We start from the raw sequence: 24,257 nt of genomic DNA on the forward strand, positions 1-24,257 counted from the left end.
ATATTTTCACATTTCGGTCATTTTTCAACTTCTTAAATGCGAATATTTTCATGTTTCTGTCATTTTTCAGCTTCTTAAATGTGAATATTTTCATGTTTCTGTCATTTTCAGCTTCTTAAATGTGAATATTTTCACTTTTCTGTCATTTTTCAGCTTCTTAAATGTGAATATTTTCACGTTTCTGTCATTTTTCAGCTTCTTAAATGCGAATATTTTCATGTTTCTGTCATTTTCAGCTTCTTAAATGTGAATATTTTCACGTTTCTGTCATTTTTCAGCTTCTTAAATGCGAATATTTTCATGTTTCTGTCATTTTCAGCTTCTTAAATGTGAATATTTTCACGTTTCTGTCATTTTTCAACTTCTTAAATGCGAATATTTTCATGTTTCTGTCATTTTTCAGCTTCTTAAATGTGAATATTTTCATGTTTCTGTCATTTTCAGCTTCTTAAATGTGAATATTTTCACTTTTCTGTCATTTTTCAGCTTCTTAAATGTGAATATTTTCATGTTTCTGTCATTTTTCAGCTTCTTAAATGTGAATATTTTCATGTTTCTGTCATTTTCAGCTTCTTAAATGTGAATATTTTCACTTTTCTGTCATTTTTCAGCTTCTTAAATGTGAATATTTTCATGTTTCTGTCATTTTTCAGCTTCTTAAATGTGAATATTTTCATGTTTCTGTCATTTTCAGCTTCTTAAATGTGAATATTTTCACGTTTCTGTCATTTTTCAGCTTCTTAAATGTGAATATTTTCAGGTTTCTGTCATTTTTCAGCTTCTTAAATGTGAATATTTTCACGTTTCTGACATTTTTCAGCTTCTTAAATGTGAATATTTTCACGTTTCTGTCATTTTTCAGCTTCTTAAATGTGAATATTTTCACGATTCTGTCACTTTTCAGCTTCTTAAATGTGATTTTCATGTTTCTGTCATTTTGCAGCTTCTTAAATGTGAATATTTTCATGTTTCTGTCATTTTTCAGCTTCTTAAATGTGAATATTTTCGTGTTTCTGTCATTTTTCAGCTTCTTAAATGTGAATATTTTCATTTTTCTGTCATTTTCTTAAATGTGATATCCTGACGAGGCGTTCAAGAGCCCTGATTTTAATCAGTAAATCTCTCTGCACACGTTATATTTAACTTTAACTCAAACACGGTGTCATTCAAAGAGACTTGTATGATGAGGTGTTGGACTCTGCTCCGTGGATAAAAACAGGAACAGAGAAGAGAAGACGATGCTGTTCTTCAGCTGCTGTACAGACCAAAACTGTCCTTGAAATGTTTTCATATAAACTTTCCTTTAATCTCATCTTACATAATATTAAAAATACTGGTTAAATATTCTGTTTTGCAGGTCAACGCTGATGATTAATCATATAAAAAGATAGGTCAGGGTTTCTCAAGTGTGCTTGTGTGAAGTACCGACACACACACACACGCCACTGGGTAAAAACATGATTTAAGTCAATTATCAAGAGCCTCACCATATCAAATCTACACCTGCTGAAGTCTGTAACGTCTTAGACGTTTAATTTAGCTTTTCCAAATGTATCCTGGAGTTAGTCTCCCACACCAAAGCCCATAGAGAAAATTAACGATTTTAGCTCACAGGGACACAGGAGCTGCTGGTCTACTGCAGCCTCGTGTGGTCACTTTGTGTCACTGACCTACATCTGAACAAAGATTTTCAAAAGCCGAACTTAACAAAATCAGTCATTGTAAGTTAGTGATGGAGGCAGCAGTGGATCAACAACTCCTGTGAACTCCTGTGTGTTTTAAAATCACTGGTTTAATCCATGGGCTTTGGTGTGGGAGAGTGAGTGGTTTACAAACTTCAGTTTCCTGTTCCACAAATCTGAAGTATTAGCGTCATGTTCTTGTATTTAAGGTCAAAGAGGATGTGTTTAAAGGGTAAACTGATCAAAGTGATTGATTGGTTTTCCTCAGCTGTATCTGAGCAGACGAGCTCATCAGAACGATGAGATGAATAAACACAGGCTTCAGTTCACAGATGCAAAATCAAGGCTCCAGCTGCAGTGAAACGACTCGGATGTTTTCATGTTTGTTGTGATTCTACCACGTTAACGTCCCATTAATGAGGAGACGGACGGAGAGTGAGTCTGTGATTCGTTACCTCTTGAGTTTCTGTGCGATAAAGTTCATGGATGAAGTCGAAGAGTGGGTGAGATCTGCTGAGGAACAGGATGTCACTGCCAAGACTGTTCCTCTTCACTGTGATACAGAGAGGAGAGAGGGAATCAGCAGAGGTCATGATGGAGGAGGAGAGGAAAGAGAGGAGAGAGGGAATCAGCAGAGGTCATGATGGAGGAGGAGAGGAAAGAGAGGAGAGAGGGAATCAGCAGAGGTCATGATGGAGGAGAGGAAAGAGAGGAGAGAGGGAATCAGCAGAGGTCATGATGGAGGAGAGGAAAGAGAGGAGAGAGGGAATCAGCAGAGGTCATGATGGAGGAGAGGAAAGAGAGGAGAGAGGGAATCAGCAGAGGTCATGATTGAGGAGGAGAGGAAAGAGAGGAGAGAGGGAATCAGCAGAGGTCATGATGGAGGAGAGGAAAGAGGGAATCAGAAGAGGTCATGATGGAGGAGAGGAAAGAGAGGAGAGAGGGAATCAGAAGAGGTCATGATGGAGGAGAGGAAAGAGAGGAGAGAGGGAATCAGCAGAGGTCATGATGGAGGAGGAGAGGAAAGAGAGGAGAGAGGGAATCAGCAGAGGTCATGATGGAGGAGGAGAGGAAAGAGAGGAGAGAGGGAATCAGCAGAGGTCATGATGGAGGAGGAGAGGAAAGAGAGGAGAGAGGGAATCAGCAGAGGTCATGATGGAGGAGGAGAGGAAAGAGAGGAGAGAGGGAATTAGCAGAGGTCATGATGGAGGAGAGGAAAGAGAGGAGAGAGGGAATCAGCAGAGGTCATGATGGAGGAGAGGAAAGAGGGAATCAGCAGAGGTCATGATGGAGGAGGAGAGGAAAGAGAAGAGAGAGGGAATCAGCAGAGGTCATGATGGAGGAGAGGAAAGAGGGAATCAGCAGAGGTCATGATGGAGGAGGAGAGGAAAGAGAAGAGAGAGGGAATCAGCAGAGGTCATGATGGAGGAGAGGAAAGAGAGGAGAGAGGGAATCAGCAGAGGTCATGATGGAGGAGAGGAAAGAGAGGAGAGAGGGAATCAGAAGAGGTCATGATGGAGGAGAGGAAAGAGGAGAGAGGGAATCAGAAGAGGTCATGATGGAGGAGGAGAGGAAAGAGGGAATCAAGAGGAAAGAGAGGACATGGGAGATAAGAGACAAGGGAAGGAGAGATGAGCAAAGGAAAGACAAGGAAGCAAAGATGTGGAAAGGAGAGGAGAGGGATGTTAATGAGAGAAAGGAAAGGAGTCAAGGAAAGACAGGGAAACGAAAAAAGGAAAGACGGAAAAGAAAGTCAAGGAAGGAAAGACAAGGGAATTAAAACGAAAGATGAGGAAATGAAAGACGAGGAAATGAAAAAGGAAAAGAAAGATAAGGAAATTAAAAAAAGGAAAGACGAGGAAAAGAAAGACAAGTAAATAATAAGGAAATTAAAAGATAGATAAGGAAATAAAGGAAAGACAAGGAAATAAAAAGGAAAGACAAGGAAATAAAGGAAAGACAAGTAAATACAGGAAAGACAAGGAAATGAAAAAGGAAACATGAGGAAAGAAAGATGGGGATAATAAAGTCAAGGAAGTAAAGACAAGGAAATTGAAAAGGAAGGACAAGGAAATGAAAAGGGAAAGACAAGGAAAGGAATGGAGAGGAAAGAAAGGAAAGGAGTCAAGGAGATAAAAGAAGTTTAGGGAAAGGAAGCAAAAACAAGTCCTGTAAAGTAAATCAGATTTATGTGTATTTAGCACTGACCTTCCACAGCTGACAGATCTGGATAAACATCAGACAGAGCTGATCTCAACCGACGCTCGTCCACAAACGGCAACAAGGCCACGCCTTCACACACACACACACACACACACACACACATTAGAGGAGGACGTGACATCATCACTTCACATCAAACATTATATTAAATGACATTATAATAGTGTGTGAAAGCTGCTCCTCACCTTGCCAAGCGTACTTCTTTCCGTTGAGATCGATGGCAAAGTCGTCGGGGTAGAAGTCAATGATGGAGGAATCCTGTGGTTACACACACACGGTTACCATGACGACAACGTTAAAATGACATCATCATCATCATCGTGTTTAAAGTGATGAACTCACAGGACTGCTCATCAGGTTCCTCCACGTCGGCGGCAGGAAGTTACCGCTGGCTGCAGGAAACACTCCCATCAGCTGCTCCAGAGGCTTAAACTGCGCACACACAGGTGTTATTTCACTACATGTGACACAAATACATCTGTTATTATTATTATTATTATGGTCTGTTCTCACCGGTTTGGTGTCCGTCTCAAACTCGGTGAACATCTCCTTAATGTCTTTGAAGTCGGAGGCGAACGGCGCGTAGTGGAACGGAAAGTACCATTTCCACGAGGCGCAGCCCTGTCAATCAACGCAGAGACGTTAGCGTCGTTAGCTGTATTCTGACATCATTCTTACATGGGAGCAGATGTCATCGTTCAAAAGCCTCAAAATGGAGCAGAAAAGGCTGAGTCATCGTCATTATTATGTTAATAATTCTTTAAATATTCATAAACGTTGCAGTCGTCGTTAAATACGTCCACTTTCTAGATGGAGATTAATCTTCAGTGAATCCAGAGTGTTTCCAGAGTTCATTTGTGACAGAAAATAAGACGTATATGTTAAAATATGAGAAAGAAAGTTGACCTTTTATCTTTAAACTCAACCGTTCTCTGCAGCACAAAACCTTAAAAACCTAACCTGACAATCACAGCAGGTTCGTTAGTCAAGATTACAGGTCATTATTTGCATCCGATTCATATTCTGGAGCAGATTTAATCGTTCAAAAGTCTCGAAATAGAGCCGTGAAAAGGCTGAAATCACCACGTTATTGTCATTATGTTATTAAATATTCATAAATGTCGCAGTCGTCATTAAACGCGTCCAATTCCTAGATGGAGAATAATCCTCATCTTAATCTTTACCCTTGGTCAAACCTGTTTCCAGTGTTTATTTGTGACACAAAATAAGATCATAAAATATGATAATAATTATAATAAGTTGAAGAAAAAATCTAATCTGACAATCACAGCAGGTTCATTAGTCGGGATTACAGATCATTCTTTACATCCAATTCATATACTGGAGCAGATTTTATTGTTCAAAAGCCTCAAATTATAGCAGTAAAAGGTCTGAAATCACAGAGTTATTATCATTATGCAAGTGTTGTAGTTCTTTTCTCAGTGAATCCTGTCTTTTTATTTGTGATGTATTAAAGTTTCATTTAAGTTAAGTTAATTTAAGACAAAAGCTTCAAAATCTAATCTGACATTAAGGAAAAACAAGAAATAAACAAAAATCAAGGAAATGGAGAGGAAACATTGTCCAGAAAACAAAACGATAAGAAATGTGTCCAAATATGAGGAGGACGAATGCTTATTTTTGGGAAACGACGCACGATTCGGGAGCAAAAAATTACTATTTGGACACATATTTTAGAGGAAATCATGAATAAGAAGATTTAAAAACCCTTTTACACTTAAAAGGTGCTGCTTTGCGTCGTCACAGTGGAGCAGAAACATCAATAAATAACAATAAATGAAGCAGAAAAACCAAGATATTCTCCAGAAAACTTAAAAACTGTATATTATATAAGAGGACAGAAGACGACCGCATGTATTTAAAACCTTTAAATAAAGAATAACATCAATAAATAAATAAATGACCCTGTGGATCCACTTATCCTTCCTGAGCAAATCAAACCACGACCTTCACTTCCCACAATGCACCTCTGCTGAACCTCCGCGTCTGCCATTCAAAGTCAGAGCCACTCCATTATCAAAGGTGCTCATTCACATGATAATACGGGACTTTAGCATGAGAAAAGCCACAGGGGGCGCCGCCGCCAAGCACATCAACATCATCACCATCATCGCTCACAGCGTTTATGCTAATGCGAGGGACTCGTTTGCCACTGTGGCCGATGAGGGGTCAAAGGTCACAAACCACGCCGAACAAAACGGTCAAAGAGGAAATAAACAAAACCCGAGCAAATCTGTGTCGTTTTCAATCGCCGTCGGCCTTTTAAATGTGAATAAACACGACTGAAATTAGTTTTAAAGCAGAAACGTTTATGAATTTATATCTGTGATAAAAACACTTTACATATCATCAACTATAAAAGACATTTTTCACCCTTTTCTCATTTTTAAACCGACATATTCACAATTTTCGTGAAGAGAATTCACATAAAATCACCTGATTTACTGCACACACACACACACAACATAAACTTTTGTTATTTTTATTCCATTATTGTAAATTTATTATTATTATTATTATCTCTCGTTTTCTTGTATTTTGACTCCGCCTTGTGAAGTGAACTCAATATAATCCCTTTTTAATTAGTAAACTTAAGTATTTGTTAAGATTTCTGATTAAATATCTATTTGATTTCATACAAATAATCTTATTTACACATTTTATTTAGTCAAAGTCCTTAGAATCAGCATAAATTTGTCAAAACGATCTAATATGTATAAATGTGTTGAAATAACCCTATAAAGATTGGTTTACATACGTTTTAAGAATAAATGTAAATGTTATGGGTGTTTCATTTGTGTTTAACTGAAAATGAACACGTTTCTTTGTGTGTTTATGTTCCATACAATTAAAAAAGGGCAGAAATGTAATGATGAGGCTTAAATATAGTTATTACTTTGAGTAAACATAAACAATCTGAATAAGAACAACAACAAAAAGACCGTCGTCGTGTTCTCGATGAGCTTCAGCTGCAATTTAATCCACTGCTTGGTTTCTTTAAAATATTTTCTCCACATCATAAACATCAGAGGAAGTTGATTAAATATTTAAAAAAAAAACTCCATAAATTTCACACTCTTGAAATCTGTGGATTAACTCGTGGAGATTAAAACCAACCGTGATTAATTCAGTCACATGAGTTACGACTGTGTGTAACTAATCAACTGATGATGATGATGATGATGATCCAGTCCACAAACACACATCTGAGCTTTTATTTTCCCTCTTAGATCCAAATTTCGTCCAAGTTTAATCGGGAACGACGAGCTAACTGCGGCCAATTTCCACATACACACGAATGGAAAACCCGGCCCACTTTGGAGCGCCACAGTGTCGTCGCACTTTAACGTAGCGACGTGGTTCAAACTTTAAACGCGTCACAAAACTTGAGACTTTTACCACGTACATCAAAGTTTTGATACACGTTACGATTTTTAAACAATCGCAGTTTAAGTTTTGTACTTTTTCCCCATATTTTATAATGAGTGTGTATTGCGCCTGCTAGCGGCACACTCTAGCTCTTGATCCATGAAAATGACGACAAAAATCTCTAAACAAACTCTTCTCTTGACCACAGTTTCCAACCCACACAGACACGTTTTACGTCAAAACGTTGCTGTGGTCGTTGTCTAACCATATGTGTTGTTTTCATTTTTATATCACTTACAGTTTTTATTAAAATCTCCTAAAAGCAAAGAGAGTTCTGCTCAAACCTCCCATTCACTCCCATGTTAAAACTCTGCCCTGGAGCTTTTTTTAAACAGTTTTAAAACCCTAATTTCTTTGTCAATTGACACAAGTTTTTCACAAATGTAAATGTGGGAGTTCCTGAAAGCCTCCTGACGCTCACACACACACACATTTACTCTACATTATCAACCGTTCTTGAAATACGACAACTTTAAAACACATCGATTTCTCGGTTTTTCACCAGTTTTGGACAGTTAGAAACGGGTGTGTGGAAGGGGGAGGGGCTTCAGGGAGGGGGAGGAGCCTGTGCAACAAGATGCAAGAGTGACAATTTTAATGGTTTTTGTCTTAATTTGATGTAAATTAATGTTCTTTGGACAAAACGGAACAAATTACTGACATTTTACTAACTTACTCAAACAATATGACAAAAAATGTATTAGTTTCAGGCCAATTTCAACACTAGATTTGAAACTGCAGATGTGTGTTGATATTTCTGAAAGATATGACAACTTTTTTTAAAGCCAAGCCGACACAATTTCACGTTAAAAACAGTAAAAACTGTGAAAATAAAGGCCACAAAGACACCTCAAACCTCCCATTGACTCCCATGTTAAAACTCTGCTCTAGAGTTTACTAAAAATTAAGACGAGGGTGATTTTAAAACTAATTTTTCTGTAAATTCACACACAAATGTCAACGTGGGAGTTCCTGAAAGCCTCCTGACAGTCACACACCAAACATTTACTCTACATCAACCGTTCTTGAAATACAACTTTAAAAAACACTTTGATTTCTCTGTTTTTCACCAGTTTTGGACAGTTAGAAACAGGTGTGTGGAAGGGGGAGGAGCTTGTGCAACAAGATGCAAGAGTGACAATTTTAGTGGTTTTTGTCTTAATTTGATGTAAATTAATGTTCTTATGACAAAATAGAACAATTTACTGACATTTTACTAACTTACTCAAACAATATGACGGAAAATGTATTAGTTTCAGCCCGATTTCAACACTAGATTTGAAACTGCAGATGTGTGTTGATATTTCTGAAAGATATGACAACTTTTTTTAAAGCCAAGCCGACACAATTTCACGTTAAAAACAGTAAAAACTGTGAAAATAAAGGCCACAAAGACACCTCAAACCTCCCATTGACTCCCATGTTAAAACTCTGCTCTAGAGTTTACTAAAAATTAAGACGAGGGTGATTTTAAAACTAATTTTTCTGTAAATTCACACACAAATGTCAACGTGGGAGTTCCTGAAAGCCTCCTGACAGTCACACACCAAACATTTACTCTACATCAACCGTTCTTGAAATACAACTTTAAAAAACACTTTGATTTCTCTGTTTTTCACCAGTTTTGGACAGTTAGAAACAGGTGTGTGGAAGGGGGAGGAGCTTGTGCAACAAGATGCAAGAGTGACAATTTTAGTGGTTTTTGTCTTAATTTGATGTAAATTAATGTTCTTATGACAAAATAGAACAATTTACTGACATTTTACTAACTTACTCAAACAATATGACGGAAAATGTATTAGTTTCAGCCCGATTTCAACACTAGATTTGAAACTGCAGATGTGTGTTGATATTTCTGAAAGATATGACAACTTTTTTTAAAGCCAAGCCGACACAATTTCACGTTAAAAACAGTAAAAACTGTGAAAATAAAGGCCACAAAGACACCTCAAACCTCCCATTGACTCCCATGTTAAAACTCTGCTCTGGAGTTTACTAAAAATAAAGACGAGGGTGATTTTAAAACTAATTTCTCTGTAAATTCACACAAATGTAAACGTGGGAGTTCCTGAAAGCCTCCTGACGCTCGCAAATCAAACATTTACTCTACTTAGTTAACCTTTTTTGAAACACGACAACTTTAAAACACGCTTTCACTTAATTTGTTGTAAATTAACGTTCTTTTGACAATTTGTTTTTTAAAGCCGAGCTTCAAAACTGAAAATAATTCAAACAAAACAGAACAATTTACTGACATTTTAGTAACTTATTCAAACAATATGAAGGAAAATATTAATTTCAGGCCAAGAGATTTGAAACTCAAGATCTGTGTTGATAATTCCGAAATATGACAACATTTTTTTTTAGAGCTAAGCCAGCAAAATTTCACGTTAAAAACAGTAAAAACTGTGAAGAGACAGAAATAAAGTGCGACTCCTTTGTGTTTTGGATAAACCCCTCCCTCTCCCTCTCTCTTTGAGATCATAGCAGACAGAAGTGTGAATGCGCGACAACACAGAGCAGACACGTCCTCGTCCACTCAGGGACATGTTAATGAATTCATCCACAGTGACCCCCCCCACAGGGGGGCGGCGGTGGGCTTTTTGGATCGGCGAGCGTACGATCGCGGTGAGCCTGAACAAATCCCCCCGGGCTCAAGTGAAGAGGCCGCACAGCTGATTATTTCATCTCGAGATTAAGATCAATATTTTATCACAGGGAAAGATTTAGTGTTTAAGGACACGGCAAACAGTGAGAGGAGGAGGAGGAGGAGGAAGAGGAGGAGGAGGAGGAGGAGTTACACAAAAACTGGAAATAACTCACTCCTGGCCACTTAACAAAAGACTTGAGTAATAAAAACTATGTCATTTTAAGTCTACGACATATCTTTAAGAACATGTTCACGTCTTTATCTTCGCTATGAGACTTTTGTAAACCACTCACTCTCCCACACCAAGGCCCAAAGAAAAAATCAGCGATTTTAGCTCACAGGGACACAGGAGCTCCTGGTCCTCTGCTGCCTCGTGTGGTCACTTTGTGTCACCGACGTAAATCTGAGTCAAGCCGAATTTTACAAAATAAAACATTGTAAGTTAGTGATGGAGGCAGCAGTGGATCAACAACTCCTGTGAACTCCTGTGTGCTGTGATGTTAAAATCACTGGTTTACTCTATGGACTTTGGTGTGGGAGAGTGAGTGGTTTTAAAAACCTCAGTTTTTTGCCACTTAGCGGAAATATATCAAATTAAATCCGTCAGTTTAAGTCTACGCTAGCTACAGAACATGTTCACGTCTTTATCTCACTGTTAGACAGACTTTAACAACAGGGAAACTGAAGTTTGTAAACCACTCACTCTCCCACACCAAAGTCCATAGAGTAAATTAGTGATTTTAACATCACAGCACACAGGAGTTCACAGGAGTTGTTGATCCACTGCAACCTCCATCACTGACTTCAAATGTCTGATTTTGTTCATTCAGCTTTTGAAATCCATCACTCAGATTTACATCAGTGACACAAAGTGACCACACGAGGCAGCAGAGGACCAGCAGCTCCTGTGTCCCTGTGAGCTAAAATCGCTGATTTAAATTAATACACTTTCAGCATTAAAATGACTCGGTTGCCTTTGTTTTCAACACCAACTTGTACTTTGGATAACTGTGAATTTTGAATAATCGATTTGCTGTCGAACAGTTATTTCCTGATCTTCAAAACGGCGACGCCCTCAAACTTTTAGGGTGAAACCAAAGATTCGGTCGCTTATAGAAGTATCTGGTGATTCATTTAGTCAATAAGTACTTAGAGACGGACACGATTATAGAAGTCGATCAGTTACGATGTTGTTACCTTTTGTAAAAAATTAAAAACAAGAACAAATCTTTCTACTCGTATAAGAACCTCATTAAATTGCGGCGCATTTATGACCACAAGGTGGCAGCAGCAGCAGCAAGTGTTTCGATAGTCGACTTCACGTGTGTGTGTGTGTTTGCAGAAGTGATGACATTTGCCAGGGTCCTTGAATGCATCTCGTTAGCTCAACAACACTCAGGTTATAATAAACCCCAGTATGTGTGTGTGTGTGTGTGTGTGTGTGTGTGATGAAGGTGTGTGAGCTGACCTTATAGTAGTATGAGTGTGTGTGTGTGTGTGTGTGTGTGTGTGTGTGATGAAGGTGTGTGAGCTGACCTGGTAGTAGTAGTGTGTGTGTGTGATGATGATGATGATGATGAAGGTGTGTCAGCTGACCTGGTAGTAGTATGTGTGTGTGTGTGTGTGTGGTGATGATGATGATGAAGGTGTATCAGCTGACCTGGTAGTAGAGTGTGTGTGTGTGTGTGTGAGCTGACCTGGTAGTAGTGTGTGTGTGATGAAGGTGTGTGAGATGACCTGGTAGTAGTATGTGTGTGTGTGTGTGTGTGTGTGTGTGTGTCAGCTGACCTGGTAGTAGTATGCGTGTGTGTGTGATGAAGGTGTGTGAGATGACCTGGTAGTAGTGTGTGTGTGTGTGTGTGTGTGTCAGCTGACCTGGTAGTAGTATGTGTGTGTGTGTGTGTGTGTCAGCTGACCTGGTAGTAGTATGTGTGTGTGTGTGATGAAGGTGTGTGAGATGACCTGGTAGTAGTATGTGTGTGTGTGTGTGTGTCAGCTGACCTGGTAGTAGTATGTGTGTGTGTGTGATGAAGGTGTGTGAGATGACCTGGGAGTAGTATGTGTGTGTGTGTGTGTGTCAGCTGACCTGGTAGTAGTATGTGTGTGTGTGTGATGAAGGTGTGTGAGATGACCTGGTAGTAGTGTGTGTGTGTGTGTGTGTGTGTGTCAGCTGACCTGGTAGTAGTATGTGTGTGCGTGTGAGCTGACCTGGTAGTAGTGTGTGTGTGTGTGTGTGTGTGTGTGTGTGTGTGTGTGTGAGCTGACCTGGTAGTAGTGTGTGTGTGTGTGTGTGTGTGTGTGTGTGAGCTGACCTGGTAGTAGTAGCGCAGCACCCAGCACAGTCCCTCCACGTACGACTTCACCACCCTCTTCCTGAAGTCTTCGTCGCTCACATCCACGTCAAACTTGGTCTTGTAGTATCGCTGTTTCCAGCCGTCCTCCCACAGCCTGAGGACAAACATCACACACTTATTCATCTCAAATATTTTTTTTTTTTTTTTTAAATTAGAGTCACAATAATGGATTATTTCGGTCGTTACGTAAACACATCAAAAAATGTTCATCGGTGTATGTCTTGTTGCATTTTTATGATCAATATTGTCCCGTTTTACAGTTTTTTTTAAAATCCATATTATTGAATTGAATATTTTGAAGTCTCTCTTTCCCTCTATGACTTAAATTTATTTATTTATTGCCTTAAATTAATCTCATGTCCGTATCGAGCAACTATTTTCATCATCGATGAATGAGCTGGTTATTTTCTCGCTTCATCGATGAGTCGTTTGGTTCATAAAATGTTGATCAGTGTTTGTCAAACTCTTTTTTTAATGGTTTCTTTAAATATTCAGAAAATATTCACATTTAAGAAGCTGAAAAATCAAACAAACTTTGTTTTAACGACTGAAAACTTTAAGTAATTTGATTAATAATCAATGTGTTCTAGTCTTAAAATAAGGAAATAATCAATAAAATGTTAATTTTCTGTCATAAAACTGTCTTTAAAGGGAAGAGCATATGTAAAAAAGTATTTATTTTCCACCTAAAAACATTTCCTCATCATTTCATGAGCCGACATTTGCCTTCATACGTTTATTTCTATTATTTTCTTCATTAATCTCTTCTTTAAGAAGCCGAAAAATCACACAAACGTGGTTATAATGATTGAAAACTTTAGGTAATTGATTAATAATCGATTTAGTGTTAGAGTTCTAGTCCCAAAACGAGGAAATAATCAATTAAATGTTAGTTTTCTGTTATAAATCTGTCTGTGAGGCATCAGCATCATGTTAAAAAAATAATAAATTTTTTATTATCGACTAAATTATTATTATAATAAAAGCTGACATGAGTCTTCATACGTTTCTGTCCATTATTTTCTTCGTTAATCTCTTCTTTAAGAAGCCGAAAAATCACAAAAACTTGTTATTTTTCAGTTTCTACGTTACGAATTCAACATAAACTTAATTTCGGTTTCGAAATTTATCTTTCTCCAGCTTCAACAGATAAATAAAAGGACTTAAAGGAGACGTGTTTAAAGTGTACTCTCTGGTTTATAAAAAGGTAAATAAAAAATAAACGACACACACGAGTCTCACAGCTTTGATTCGCGCACGCACACACACAAACACACACACGTAAATCAAAGGCGACAGCAGCAGCATCTGTGAGGCAGATCCTCACAGCGGCCTGTAGGGAGCGCCGCTCCGGCCCGTCGACTCACTCCTGAGAGGGAAAAGCCTCCATGAATACCAATTTAGCCGCATGGATTTAGCGGCTTTGACGAGTGAGTCACCGAGGAATTTACTCCAGCGTTTCTGCTTTACATGTTAATCAGTGTGTGTGTATGTGTGTGTGTGTGTGTGGCATTAATGAGTTCATCTCACTGCTTCTGTTTAACACCAGCATCACTGAGCGACTCTGAGGATCATCAAGCTGGATTTAAAAAGGGGAATTTTAATGACACACACGTGTGAATCTTTAAGTGCCGGACAATTCCATCCAATTTATAATTTTTAACTGATTCTAACGCGATTATTATATCATTGCAATGATGCAATATTAAGAAAAAACTCATAATTGCGATTGTTTGGGTCAAAATTGTCAGAGAAATAAATAAAAACGTGGTTATAACTCATTGATTGTTGCTTACAGGTGATATCACAGGGACACAAGACTAAAAAAGGAGACAACTCTTGTTTATTTATCGTCTTTAAACGGTAAAATAAAGAATAAAATATAGTTAGAATTTCAAACAAATGTCCCACAAGTAATTAAGTCAGACACAACATTGTTTATCCTCCACCTGCGGAGGGCGCCAACGTGACGTCGTTGAAGTATTTTAGTTTGGTTTCACGCAGCGTTTACTTCTTCCCTGTACGTCAGAGAAGACGACATTTTCCAGGCTCTTAATCCAGATTGTGAAGGAGGGATTAAACGCGCATTTACACCGCGTAACGTTTAATTTACTTCCCCGATTCTGCGTCGGAAAAGAGACGATTTCTCCGTCCTCTAACACACACACACACACACTTACCTGACGTTGTCTTCAGGCTCAGGTTCACTGTCGCTGTCGTCGGCTTTCCTCTTCACCCCCCTGTTGTCGGCGCCGTCGCTCGTCCCCGCAGACGACTGCACGAAACATCATTTACTCAATCAGTTCTTGTTTCTTTTAACATTAGCACAACTGCTAAAAGTCAACGTTATTGTTTCGAGCAAATCGGCACTACAGCTAAAAGTCAACACTCTTGTTTCTTGTACATTAGCACGACTGCTAAAAGTCAACGTTCTTGTTTCGAGCGCATTAGCACGACTGCTTAAAGTCACAGTTCTTGTTTGTAGCACATTAGCACGACTGCTAAAAGTCAAAGTTCTTGCTTCTAGCACATTAGCACAACTGCCAAGTCAACGTTCTTGTTTCGAGCACATTAGCACAACTGCTAAAAGTCAAAAAACTTTTTTAGAGCACACTAGCAATACTGCTCAAAGACAGAGTTCTTGCTTCTAGCACGACTGCTAAAAGTAAAAGTTCTTGCTTTTAGCACATTCGCACTACTGCTAAAGGTCAACGCTCTTGCTTCTAGCACATTACCACAACTGCTAAAAGTCAACGCTCTTGTTTCTAGCATATTAGCACAACTACTAAAAGTCAACGCTCTTGCTTTTAGCACTACTGCTAAAAGTCAAAGTTCTTGCTTTTAGCACTACTGCTAAAGGTCAACGCTCTTGCTTCTAGCACATTGGCACAACTGCTAAAAGTCAACGTGCTTGTTTCTAGCATATTAGCACAACTACTAAAAGTCAACGCTCTTGCTACTAGCACGACTGCTAAAAGTCAAAGTTCTTGTTTCTAGCATGACTGCTAAAAGTAAAAGTTCTTAGTTTTAGCACATTAGCACGACTGCTAAAAGTCAACATGCTTGTTTCCAGCATTTTAGCACAACTACTAAAAGTCAACACTCTTGCTTCTAGAACGACTGCTAAAAGTCAACGTTCTTGTTTCTAGCACATTAGCACGACTGCTAAAGCTATTTTGAAGTGCATCTATAGAACGGTAAAGACAAGATTCCCTTACGTTGCCTCCGTTCTTCATCATGGCCTTCAAAGACTGAGCAGCGTCCTGCAGCAAAACAAACAATTAACACAAACAATAAGTTAAGTTTAGGTTTTTCCAAATGCTAAACCATGAGCTAAAGTTCCGCACCATGTTGTGCTGCTCCTTCTGCATCCTCATGTCGTACGCCTGGTGCCGAGCGTTCTGGACCGAGTCGGGTCGGTCTCTCCTGCCCAGAGCCTGTGGGGCGAACTGGCCCGTGGTCAGGTAGGCGGGGCCTCGTTGCTCCGCCTACACTCGCACAGAGAGACAGAGAGAGAGGAGTAAATAAAACCGAAATTATAATCAATAACGACATCGTCTTGATTCTGTTAGACTCACTTTCATCCGCTTCTTTTTGTCTTTCATTCTTCTCTTGAAGCTTTCCTATAAAAACCAGAGATAAAACCACACGTTAATGTGAGAAACAAACAAAGAAAAACAACAAAAAACAAAAGAGGAAAATCTCACGTCGTCCTGTTTGCGTTTCTGGAAGATGTTGTCCTCGGCCACGCCCACCGCCTGCATGATCATCTCCACACGCTCCAGGTTAACGTAGCCGTTCTCCGTCAGGTAACCCTGAAAAAGAAAACGTAGCCATGAGGTCAGCGTTTTCTCTCGACGAGCCTGCAGGGGGCGCCGCTCTGATTCAGGAGGACACTCACCCCGGTTTTGTGCACGACGTCTTTGTAGATTCGGACGAGTCGATCGATCGCTCCTTCTCTGAAAAACACGACGTGAGGAGACGTTTGATTTAAATGATGATTTATCTACGGCATCAACATCAGCAGCAGAAGAAGAGTTTAAATGTGAATATTTTCATGTTTCTGTCATTTTTCAGCTTCTTAAATGTGAATATTTTCACGTTTCTGTCATTTTTCAGCTTCTTAAATGTGAATATTTTCACGTTTCTGTCATTTTTCAGCTTCTTAAATGTGAATATTTTCACGTTTCTGTCATTTTTCAGCTTCTTAAATGTGAATATTTTCACGTTTCTGTCATTTTTCAGCTTCTTAAATGTGAATATTTTCACGTTTCTGTCATTTTTCAGCTTCTTAAATGTGAATATTTTCACGTTTCTGTCATTTTTCAGCTTCTTAAATGTGAATATTTTCATGTTTCTGCCATTTTTCAGCTTCTTAAATGTGAATATTTTCACTTTTCTGTCATTTTTCAGCTTCTTAAATGTGAATATTTTCATGTTTCTGTCATTTTTCAGCTTCTTAAATGTGAATATTTTCACGTTTCTGTCATTTTTCAGCTTCTTAAATGTGAATATTTTCACGTTTCTGTCATTTTTCAGCTTCTTAAATGTGAATATTTTCACGTTTCTGTCATTTTTCAGCTTCTTAAATGTGAATATTTTCACGTTTCTGTCATTTTTCAGCTTCTTAAATGTGAATATTTTCACGTTTCTGTCATTTTTCAGCTTCTTAAATGTGAATATTTTCACGTTTCTGTCATTTTTCAGCTTCTTAAATGTGAATATTTTCATGTTTCTGCCATTTTTCAGCTTCTTAAATGTGAATATTTTCACTTTTCTGTCATTTTTCAGCTTCTTAAATGTGAATATTTTCATGTTTCTGTCATTTTTCAGCTTCTTAAATGTGAATATTTTCGTGTTTCTGTCATTTTTCAGCTTCTTAAATGTGAATATTTTCACGTTTCTGTCATTTTTCAGCTTCTTAAATGTGAATATTTTCACGTTTCTGTCATTTTTCAGCTTCTTAAACGTGAATATTTTCACTTTTGTCATTTTTCAGCTTCTTAAATGTGAATATTTTCACTTTTGTCATTTTTCAGCTTCTAAAATGTGAATATTTTCACGTTTGTCATTTTTCAGCTTCTTAAATGTGAATATTTTCACTTTTGTCATTTTTCAGCTTCTAAAATGTGAATATTTTCACGTTTGTCATTTTTCAGCTTCTTAAATGTGAATATTTTCATGTTTCTGTCATTTTTCAGCTTCTTAAATATGAATATTTTCACGTTTGTCATTTTTCAGCTTCTTAAAAGTGAATATTTTCACGTTTTAGTCATTTTTCAGCTCATTAAATGTGAATATTTTCATGTTTGTCATTTTTCAGCTTCTTAAATGTGAATATTTTCACGTTTGACATTTTTCAGCTTCTTAAATGTGAATATTTTCACGTTTCTCTCACTTTTCAGCTTCTTAAATGTGAATAATTTCTACTTTCTGTCATGAGACAGCAGCTCACCTGATCTCCAAAGACGGCAGGTGAGGTAAGAAGTCGTTCCCGACAAAGAAGCACATGAAGACCCAGTCGTCGACGCTCCTCTCAAAGTCAAAGGCGAACGGCAAACTGGCCATGGTCAGCTCTCTGGTCAGGTACTGAAGACACACCAGGACATACAGGAAATACTCAGGGAAGCTGCAGCTTTAAATCATTGATCTTATATATACTGAATAAAAAGGAGTGACGCTGACCTCTCTCAGAACACAGAGTCTGATGAAGATGAACTCCTGCTCAGAGACGGGCACCGAGTCGGCAAACTCGTCGTGCTGCAAGATGTTAATAAAACCTCATTCAGGACATTTATATACTGTAGAAAAACGCTGTTGACGCGTTAATGTTTGACAGCACTGATAAACACAGTACTGTACAGACCTGTCCCTGCTTCTCTCGGGCCGTCCCCTGACAGTCTTTGATCTCGTGACCCATCTGTCCACACAGAGCACACGGCCGGGGTTTGTTGGGTTTGAACTCTTCTCGGATGATGGTGAAGTTTGGCTCGTGTGTGGCCAGGCCCAGCATGATCAGGTCGGCTGAGCGGATGGACGGAGAAAGAAAAACAAAAAGACGAGTGAGTTTTAACGCAGACTTCAACACCAGGAAGACGACAGCAGACTTAAGAGTTCAGAGTTCCACTCACCGTCGGCTCCACACAGACAGTGGTGAGTGTTGGGGTCGTGGTTGGGTTGAGCTGTCAATCACAAACACTCATTCATTAACCACTGAACAACAACAGAACATGGAACCGAGCACAAGTGACTGGTAATAGGGCGATTGCGATTACTCGAGTAACTCCGTTACAAAAATTCCTCGAGGCAGAGTTTAATTCCTATCTCGCTGCGACTTGTTCAGCGCAGGGATCATTGTTCCACACGGACCGTTTTAGCAGACGCACACCACACATTGGGATCTGTAAAAGGCAGTAAATGTCCAAAGTGTGGGACAAGTTCACGCCTAAACAAGAAGCCAACCAGGTGCAGTGTAAACACTGTAAACTACAACAGCACGTCCTCAATGATTCAGCATCAGAGCCATAGCATCCAGTTGCTAAAGCTAACGTAAACATTGATGTTAGCGGATTTAATGTAGCTTACAAGGGCTTCAGCCATTTGATATCGGATTTAAAAATATACAATAAAATAAAAATATTAATCATTTTTACATTTTCTCAAAATTCCAAATTTTTTTTTTCAAAAAATCATTTTGCGTTTCGCATCCTGGATTAATCAAAACATTTGGCCGTATACTCGATTACAAAATATTAGGGCTGCATCTATCGAATGTTTTATTAGTCTCGTATTATCCCAATTCTTTCTCAATTAATCGGATTAAAAAATAAAATATTAATAATTTTAAAACTTTCTCAAAAAATACCCAACAAATATTTTCTTTTCAATTTTTTTTTTTTCCCATTTTGAAAATTTTGATTAATAAAAAAAGTAATTGGTCAAAAACTCAATTACAAAAATATTAAATAGATAAAAAAAATATGTTTTAAAATGTTCCCAAAAAATTCCCCCAATTTTTTTTCAAAAAAGAAAAAAAAACAATTTTGCATTCTTGATGAATCTAAAAATATTTGGTCGATTCCTCAATTAATTGATTTTTTTTTTTTTTTTTTTAATAATTCCCCAAAAAATTTAATTCCATAAATATTGGATAGCTGCAGCCCCGACTGGGAGTATCTGTATTGGTGTATTGAATGCTCCAGACATCATGTTTATAATGATCGTACCTCTCTGTCTGCGGATGTAGTCCATGATCTTGTGTTCGCCTTCACCTGGAACACTGGCGTCAGACAGAAGGACCTGCATCACAGACACAGACACAAACATCATGACTGAGCCGCTCGTTAAAATCTGCTTTACTACAGCCACAGACGTCGGCGTCACTCACCGTAACGTTCTTCCATCCTGGATCATTGCTGAGTCTGTCTGCCACGTAGTAACGAAGACAATGTGCCAGGTTGTCCATGAACTCTGTGCCCTGAAGGAATAAGAGTTTAAATTAGACTTACAAAGCAAAAAAAACATGTTAATCTGCTAAAATTCAATGGTTTTGGTTTCTTACTGGAGTGATGCAGTTGCTGTCAAACCTCTCTTTGATTTCCTCAGGTGGAAGGTAACCTCCTGAGGACGAACAAACACAAACAGAGATTAAGGAAAGTGTTTTTTCCCTTTTCTCTTGAGCCCCAGGTTACAGGAGGAAAATGTCTGTGACATACGGACAAACACACACGGACCTTTCTGGATGATCTCCTCCCTGATGCGATGCTTCTCGTCCGTCAGCTCCACGCCTTCCTTGGAGGCACGGAAACGTCGAGAGCGCTGCTGGTTCATTTTGGCGCGTGGAGCCTGCAGACGATGAAAGGGTGAATTATTTCTAGTGCGCAGCAGCAGCTGCAGAGTTCAGGTCCATCACATCATCAAACATACTTCATATATTGATAAGTTAAAGTTACTTACGACGCCGTCGATGGCCATGTACAGAACTCTCCTGGGCCGCACGATATTATACAGACGGTCAATGTACTCGAAAATGGCCACCATCATTTCGTCTTCATTTTTGGGGGCAGGTCTGTGAAAACGGGGCACAACGCGGTTAAAAACAAGTTTTTAAACATTATAAAAATGTCGCAGTGTTGACAGAACTGTGTCCTTAAATGTGCTTACTTGTCTTCTGGATGTGTACAAGGATGAATGATCCCGTTCATGTCCAAGTACAGGTTGTCAAACTCCACCTCGTTGGGATTGGGCTTGGTCGTGTCGACGGGAACACGGACTCCATTAGATTCTCTTCCCTGTGCAGACAAAACAAACCTTTACCGACTGGTTTGCTTCACACAGATCGCACACGTCAACAGATGTTTATATAAATATGCCAGAGTGGATCGAAAGCAAAGCAGGAATAAAAAAATTGAAAGTTGAAAGAAACAACTGCCAATTTAAGGTAAAACGATATAGAATTGTAATCAATTGCTAAATTAAGTGTAGTGATAAGTTACTACCATAAAAAAACAGAATCGACAGAAGAAAGTTTATTAGTATTTCTAAACACAGACACTTCCCGTCTATTCCTTGCTCTCCAAACTTTAAAATTCTCATCCAACTTCTTTCATTTGTTTATACTTGCATTCACTGTATATTGCATATATTCCCTAGATTTTCTACTTTATTATTGTATTGTATTGTATTTTGTATTGTTTATTTAATTTAGCTTATTGCCTATTTTACCGTTTTATTTTATTTACATCTGTATATCTAGGTCTTGTTTCCTCATGCTGTATTTTCTTCTCACTTTGTACGGAGCATCTGGAACAAAAACAATTTCCCCACGGGGATTAATAAAGTATTCTGATTCAATTAAACCGCAGACGAAGAATTATGCAAATTAGTTGGATGATGTCATTTGGCGGCCTTGGGAACAGCCAATGGCACGTTTCCTTGGAAAAAGCAGTCGGCTTCCCATGAATTGTGCACTCGAGTTACTCGTATTATATGAAACGTCCTGGTCAGAAATGCCTTTAATCTCTAATACAGAACACTATGTACATGACTCAAATAATAATTTATAAGTTTTATAGATGGTTTTCTACAAAGGACTCATCAGTAGTTTATTCTAATAAATGTATCTTTTGTAGTCGCATCTCAAACAGCGTTGTCAGTGTTTCTCAAACTAAATATTATAAAAATCGAATACGTGTTATTGTCTTTAATGTTAGCTAGCAAGTGGCTAAAAAACAACCACGCGGTAAATTGAAAGGACGGTAACGTACACGGAGGATTATTGAGCAAGTGTGTGAATTATGACACGATTAGTCGACTAATCGTTTCAATAATAGCTGTATTTTCTCTATGAGAGTACTGAAGATGCGGGTTTGTTTACACCGAGAGGTCCACAAACTCCCGATGTTTTCCGGATGATTGGATAAAAACAAGCTAATTTAAAGACAAAGCGACAACGAGCGTAAGACAAAAAATAGGCATATTTCAGTTTATTTCGAAACAACTCGTTCATTAAATACAACAACTGCTGCGTTTAAAGCGTCACAGTTGTGGCGCACACACATTCAGCCACATGCTAACATGCTAACAGCCGCTTACCTTCTCCTCCACACAGTGAACAACGATAGACGGATACTTCCGGCTCAGCCAGCGGAAAAACGCCGGGACTCCCATCTCCGGCGGCGACGCGGGTGCTTTCTGTGCGTTTATAAAACACGTGAAACCGTACAAAACAGATTTTAAAAGAGCGTAATTTAAAAATGCGAGACAATTGTGGAGTCTTAACGCCGCAGATACATGCTGCTAGCCACGGCCATGGTGTACTGCTTCCGGTTCATGGTGGCTTTATCCGGTCAATCTCGAGCGACAGCGACAACAATGGCTAGCGGCGGTACTGCAAGTGGCAAAGTGTTGAAAAAAATTGTACATAATTTGGTACCAAAAGCAAACAAAAATTTATAAAAAAATTAAAAAAAAAAAAACAACATGAGCAGAAAATTGGGAATGACGATGCCTTTGATTTGTGTTACAATCTTGTCTGCCTTTCATTTACTGTGTACTCTTTTAATTATTAATCCATATTTTCTTATTTTCTCCTGCACAGTTAATGTTTTTCATTGTATATCAAAGGACATGTAATTTTTTGTATGTTTGTTTTTGTATTATTTGTATTAAGTCTCTTTATATTAATAAAAATCAACATAATGTGCAGAGGAGGAAAGAGGGAGAGCGCCCTCACCTGGTGGAAGATCACTATCATCACCAATGACACTATTCAGTGTGTGTGCGTGCGTGTGTGTGCGTGTGTGTGTGTCAATCAAATTTGTCCATAAATCACATTTTGTTTTCCCTTAAATATGAAAACTACTCTCAGTGATTGTGAAAACACCAGGAAAAATTCATTAAAAGAATTAAACAAAGTTTTATGCATGTAATTGTTTTGTTTTTGACAATTTAATTGATTGTTTGTTATTTTTTACTGTAAATTAATGACCACGTAAACAAAGAAAAACCGTGAAGAAAATGTGAATAATTAGCTTTTAGTTAATCAAACACTGACCTGTGTGATTACTTCATTATCACAGACTTCTGACAATCAACTGATTAATTATGTTCTGCTCAAAATTCATGTTTCGCCATGTTTCAATAAGAACTAGAGTTAGCTAGCTCACTAGCTAGTATAGATAGATAGATAGATAGATAGATAGATAGATAGATAGATAGATAGATAGATAGATAGATAGATAGATAGATAGATAGATAGATAGATAGATACTAGTTAGCTAGCATAGACAGATAGATACGAGTTAACTAGCATAGATAGATAGATATGAGTTAGCTAGCATAGATGGATACTCGTTAGCTAGCATAGATAGATGGATACTAGTTAACTAGCATAGATAGATACGCGTTAGCTAGCATAGAAAGATACGTGTTAACTAGCTTAGATGGATACTAGTTAACTAGCATAGATAGATAGATAGATAGATAGATAGATAGATAGATAGATAGATAGATAGATAGATAGATAGATAGATAGATAGATAGAAACTAGTTTGCTAGCATAGATAGATAGAAACTAGTTATCGAGCATAGATAGATAGATAGATAGATAGATAGATAGATAGATAGATAGATAGATAGATAGATAGATAGATAGATAGATAGATAGATAATTAGATAGATAGACAGACAGACAGACAGACAGACAGACAGACAGACAGACAGACAGACAGACAGACAGACAGACAGACAGACAGATAGATAGATAGATAGATAGATAGATAGATAGATAAATAGATAGATATATGCTAATTAGCTCACATAGATAGATAGATAGATAGATAGATAGATAGATAGATAGATAGATAGATAGATAGATAGATAGATAGATAGATAGATAGATAGATAGATGCCAATTAGCTAACATAGATAGATAGATAGATAGATAGATAGATAGATAGATAGATAGATAGATAGATAGATAGATAGATAGATAGATAGATAGATAGATAGATAGATAGATAGATGCTAATTAGCTAACATAGATAGATAGATAGATAGATAGATAGATAGATAGATAGATAGATAGATAGATAGATAGATAGATAGATAGATAGATGCTAATTAGCTAACATAGATAGATAGATAGATAGATAGATAGATAGATAGATAGATAGATAGATAGATAGATAGATAGATAGATAGATAGATAGATAGATAGATAGATAGATAGATAGATAGATGCTAATTAGCTAACATAGATAGATAGATAGATAGATAGATAGATAGATAGATAGATAGATAGATAGATAGATAGATGCTAATTAGCTAACATAGATAGATAGATAGATAGATAGATAGATAGATAGATAGATAGATAGATAGATAGATAGATAGATA

At 37.9% G+C, this 24,257-nt stretch overlaps 1 protein-coding gene across 2 annotated transcripts in view; it reads right to left on the bottom strand.

The window, feature by feature from the left end:
- xrn2 (5'-3' exoribonuclease 2) overlaps window positions 1-22,127 on the bottom strand; it is a 39,480-nt gene extending 17,353 nt beyond the window's left edge. For both annotated transcript variants that reach the window (XM_083899190.1, XM_083899191.1), the window contains exons 1-23: window positions 21,954-22,127; window positions 20,523-20,650; window positions 20,316-20,427; window positions 20,093-20,204; window positions 19,921-19,979; window positions 19,747-19,836; window positions 19,586-19,658; window positions 18,491-18,541; window positions 18,226-18,383; window positions 18,045-18,119; window positions 17,815-17,948; window positions 16,261-16,318; window positions 16,067-16,174; window positions 15,938-15,982; window positions 15,707-15,847; window positions 15,578-15,622; window positions 14,540-14,634; window positions 12,318-12,453; window positions 4,419-4,526; window positions 4,248-4,337; window positions 4,091-4,163; window positions 3,891-3,974; window positions 2,138-2,235 (exon numbers count right to left, since the gene is read on the bottom strand). In XM_083899190.1, the coding sequence (XP_083755316.1) occupies window positions 2,138-2,235; window positions 3,891-3,974; window positions 4,091-4,163; window positions 4,248-4,337; window positions 4,419-4,526; window positions 12,318-12,453; window positions 14,540-14,634; window positions 15,578-15,622; window positions 15,707-15,847; window positions 15,938-15,982; window positions 16,067-16,174; window positions 16,261-16,318; window positions 17,815-17,948; window positions 18,045-18,119; window positions 18,226-18,383; window positions 18,491-18,541; window positions 19,586-19,658; window positions 19,747-19,836; window positions 19,921-19,979; window positions 20,093-20,204; window positions 20,316-20,427; window positions 20,523-20,650; window positions 21,954-22,028 (2,148 nt within the window). In that variant the 5' untranslated portion in view covers window positions 22,029-22,127. The remainder of the gene's footprint in view (window positions 1-2,137; window positions 2,236-3,890; window positions 3,975-4,090; window positions 4,164-4,247; window positions 4,338-4,418; window positions 4,527-12,317; window positions 12,454-14,539; window positions 14,635-15,577; window positions 15,623-15,706; window positions 15,848-15,937; window positions 15,983-16,066; window positions 16,175-16,260; window positions 16,319-17,814; window positions 17,949-18,044; window positions 18,120-18,225; window positions 18,384-18,490; window positions 18,542-19,585; window positions 19,659-19,746; window positions 19,837-19,920; window positions 19,980-20,092; window positions 20,205-20,315; window positions 20,428-20,522; window positions 20,651-21,953) is intronic.
- Window positions 22,128-24,257: the final 2,130 nt, after the last annotated feature.

The sequence above is a fragment of the Microchirus variegatus genome (assembly GCF_963457635.1).
Source record: "Microchirus variegatus genome assembly, chromosome: 12".
Lineage (NCBI taxonomy): Eukaryota > Metazoa > Chordata > Actinopteri > Pleuronectiformes > Soleidae > Microchirus > Microchirus variegatus.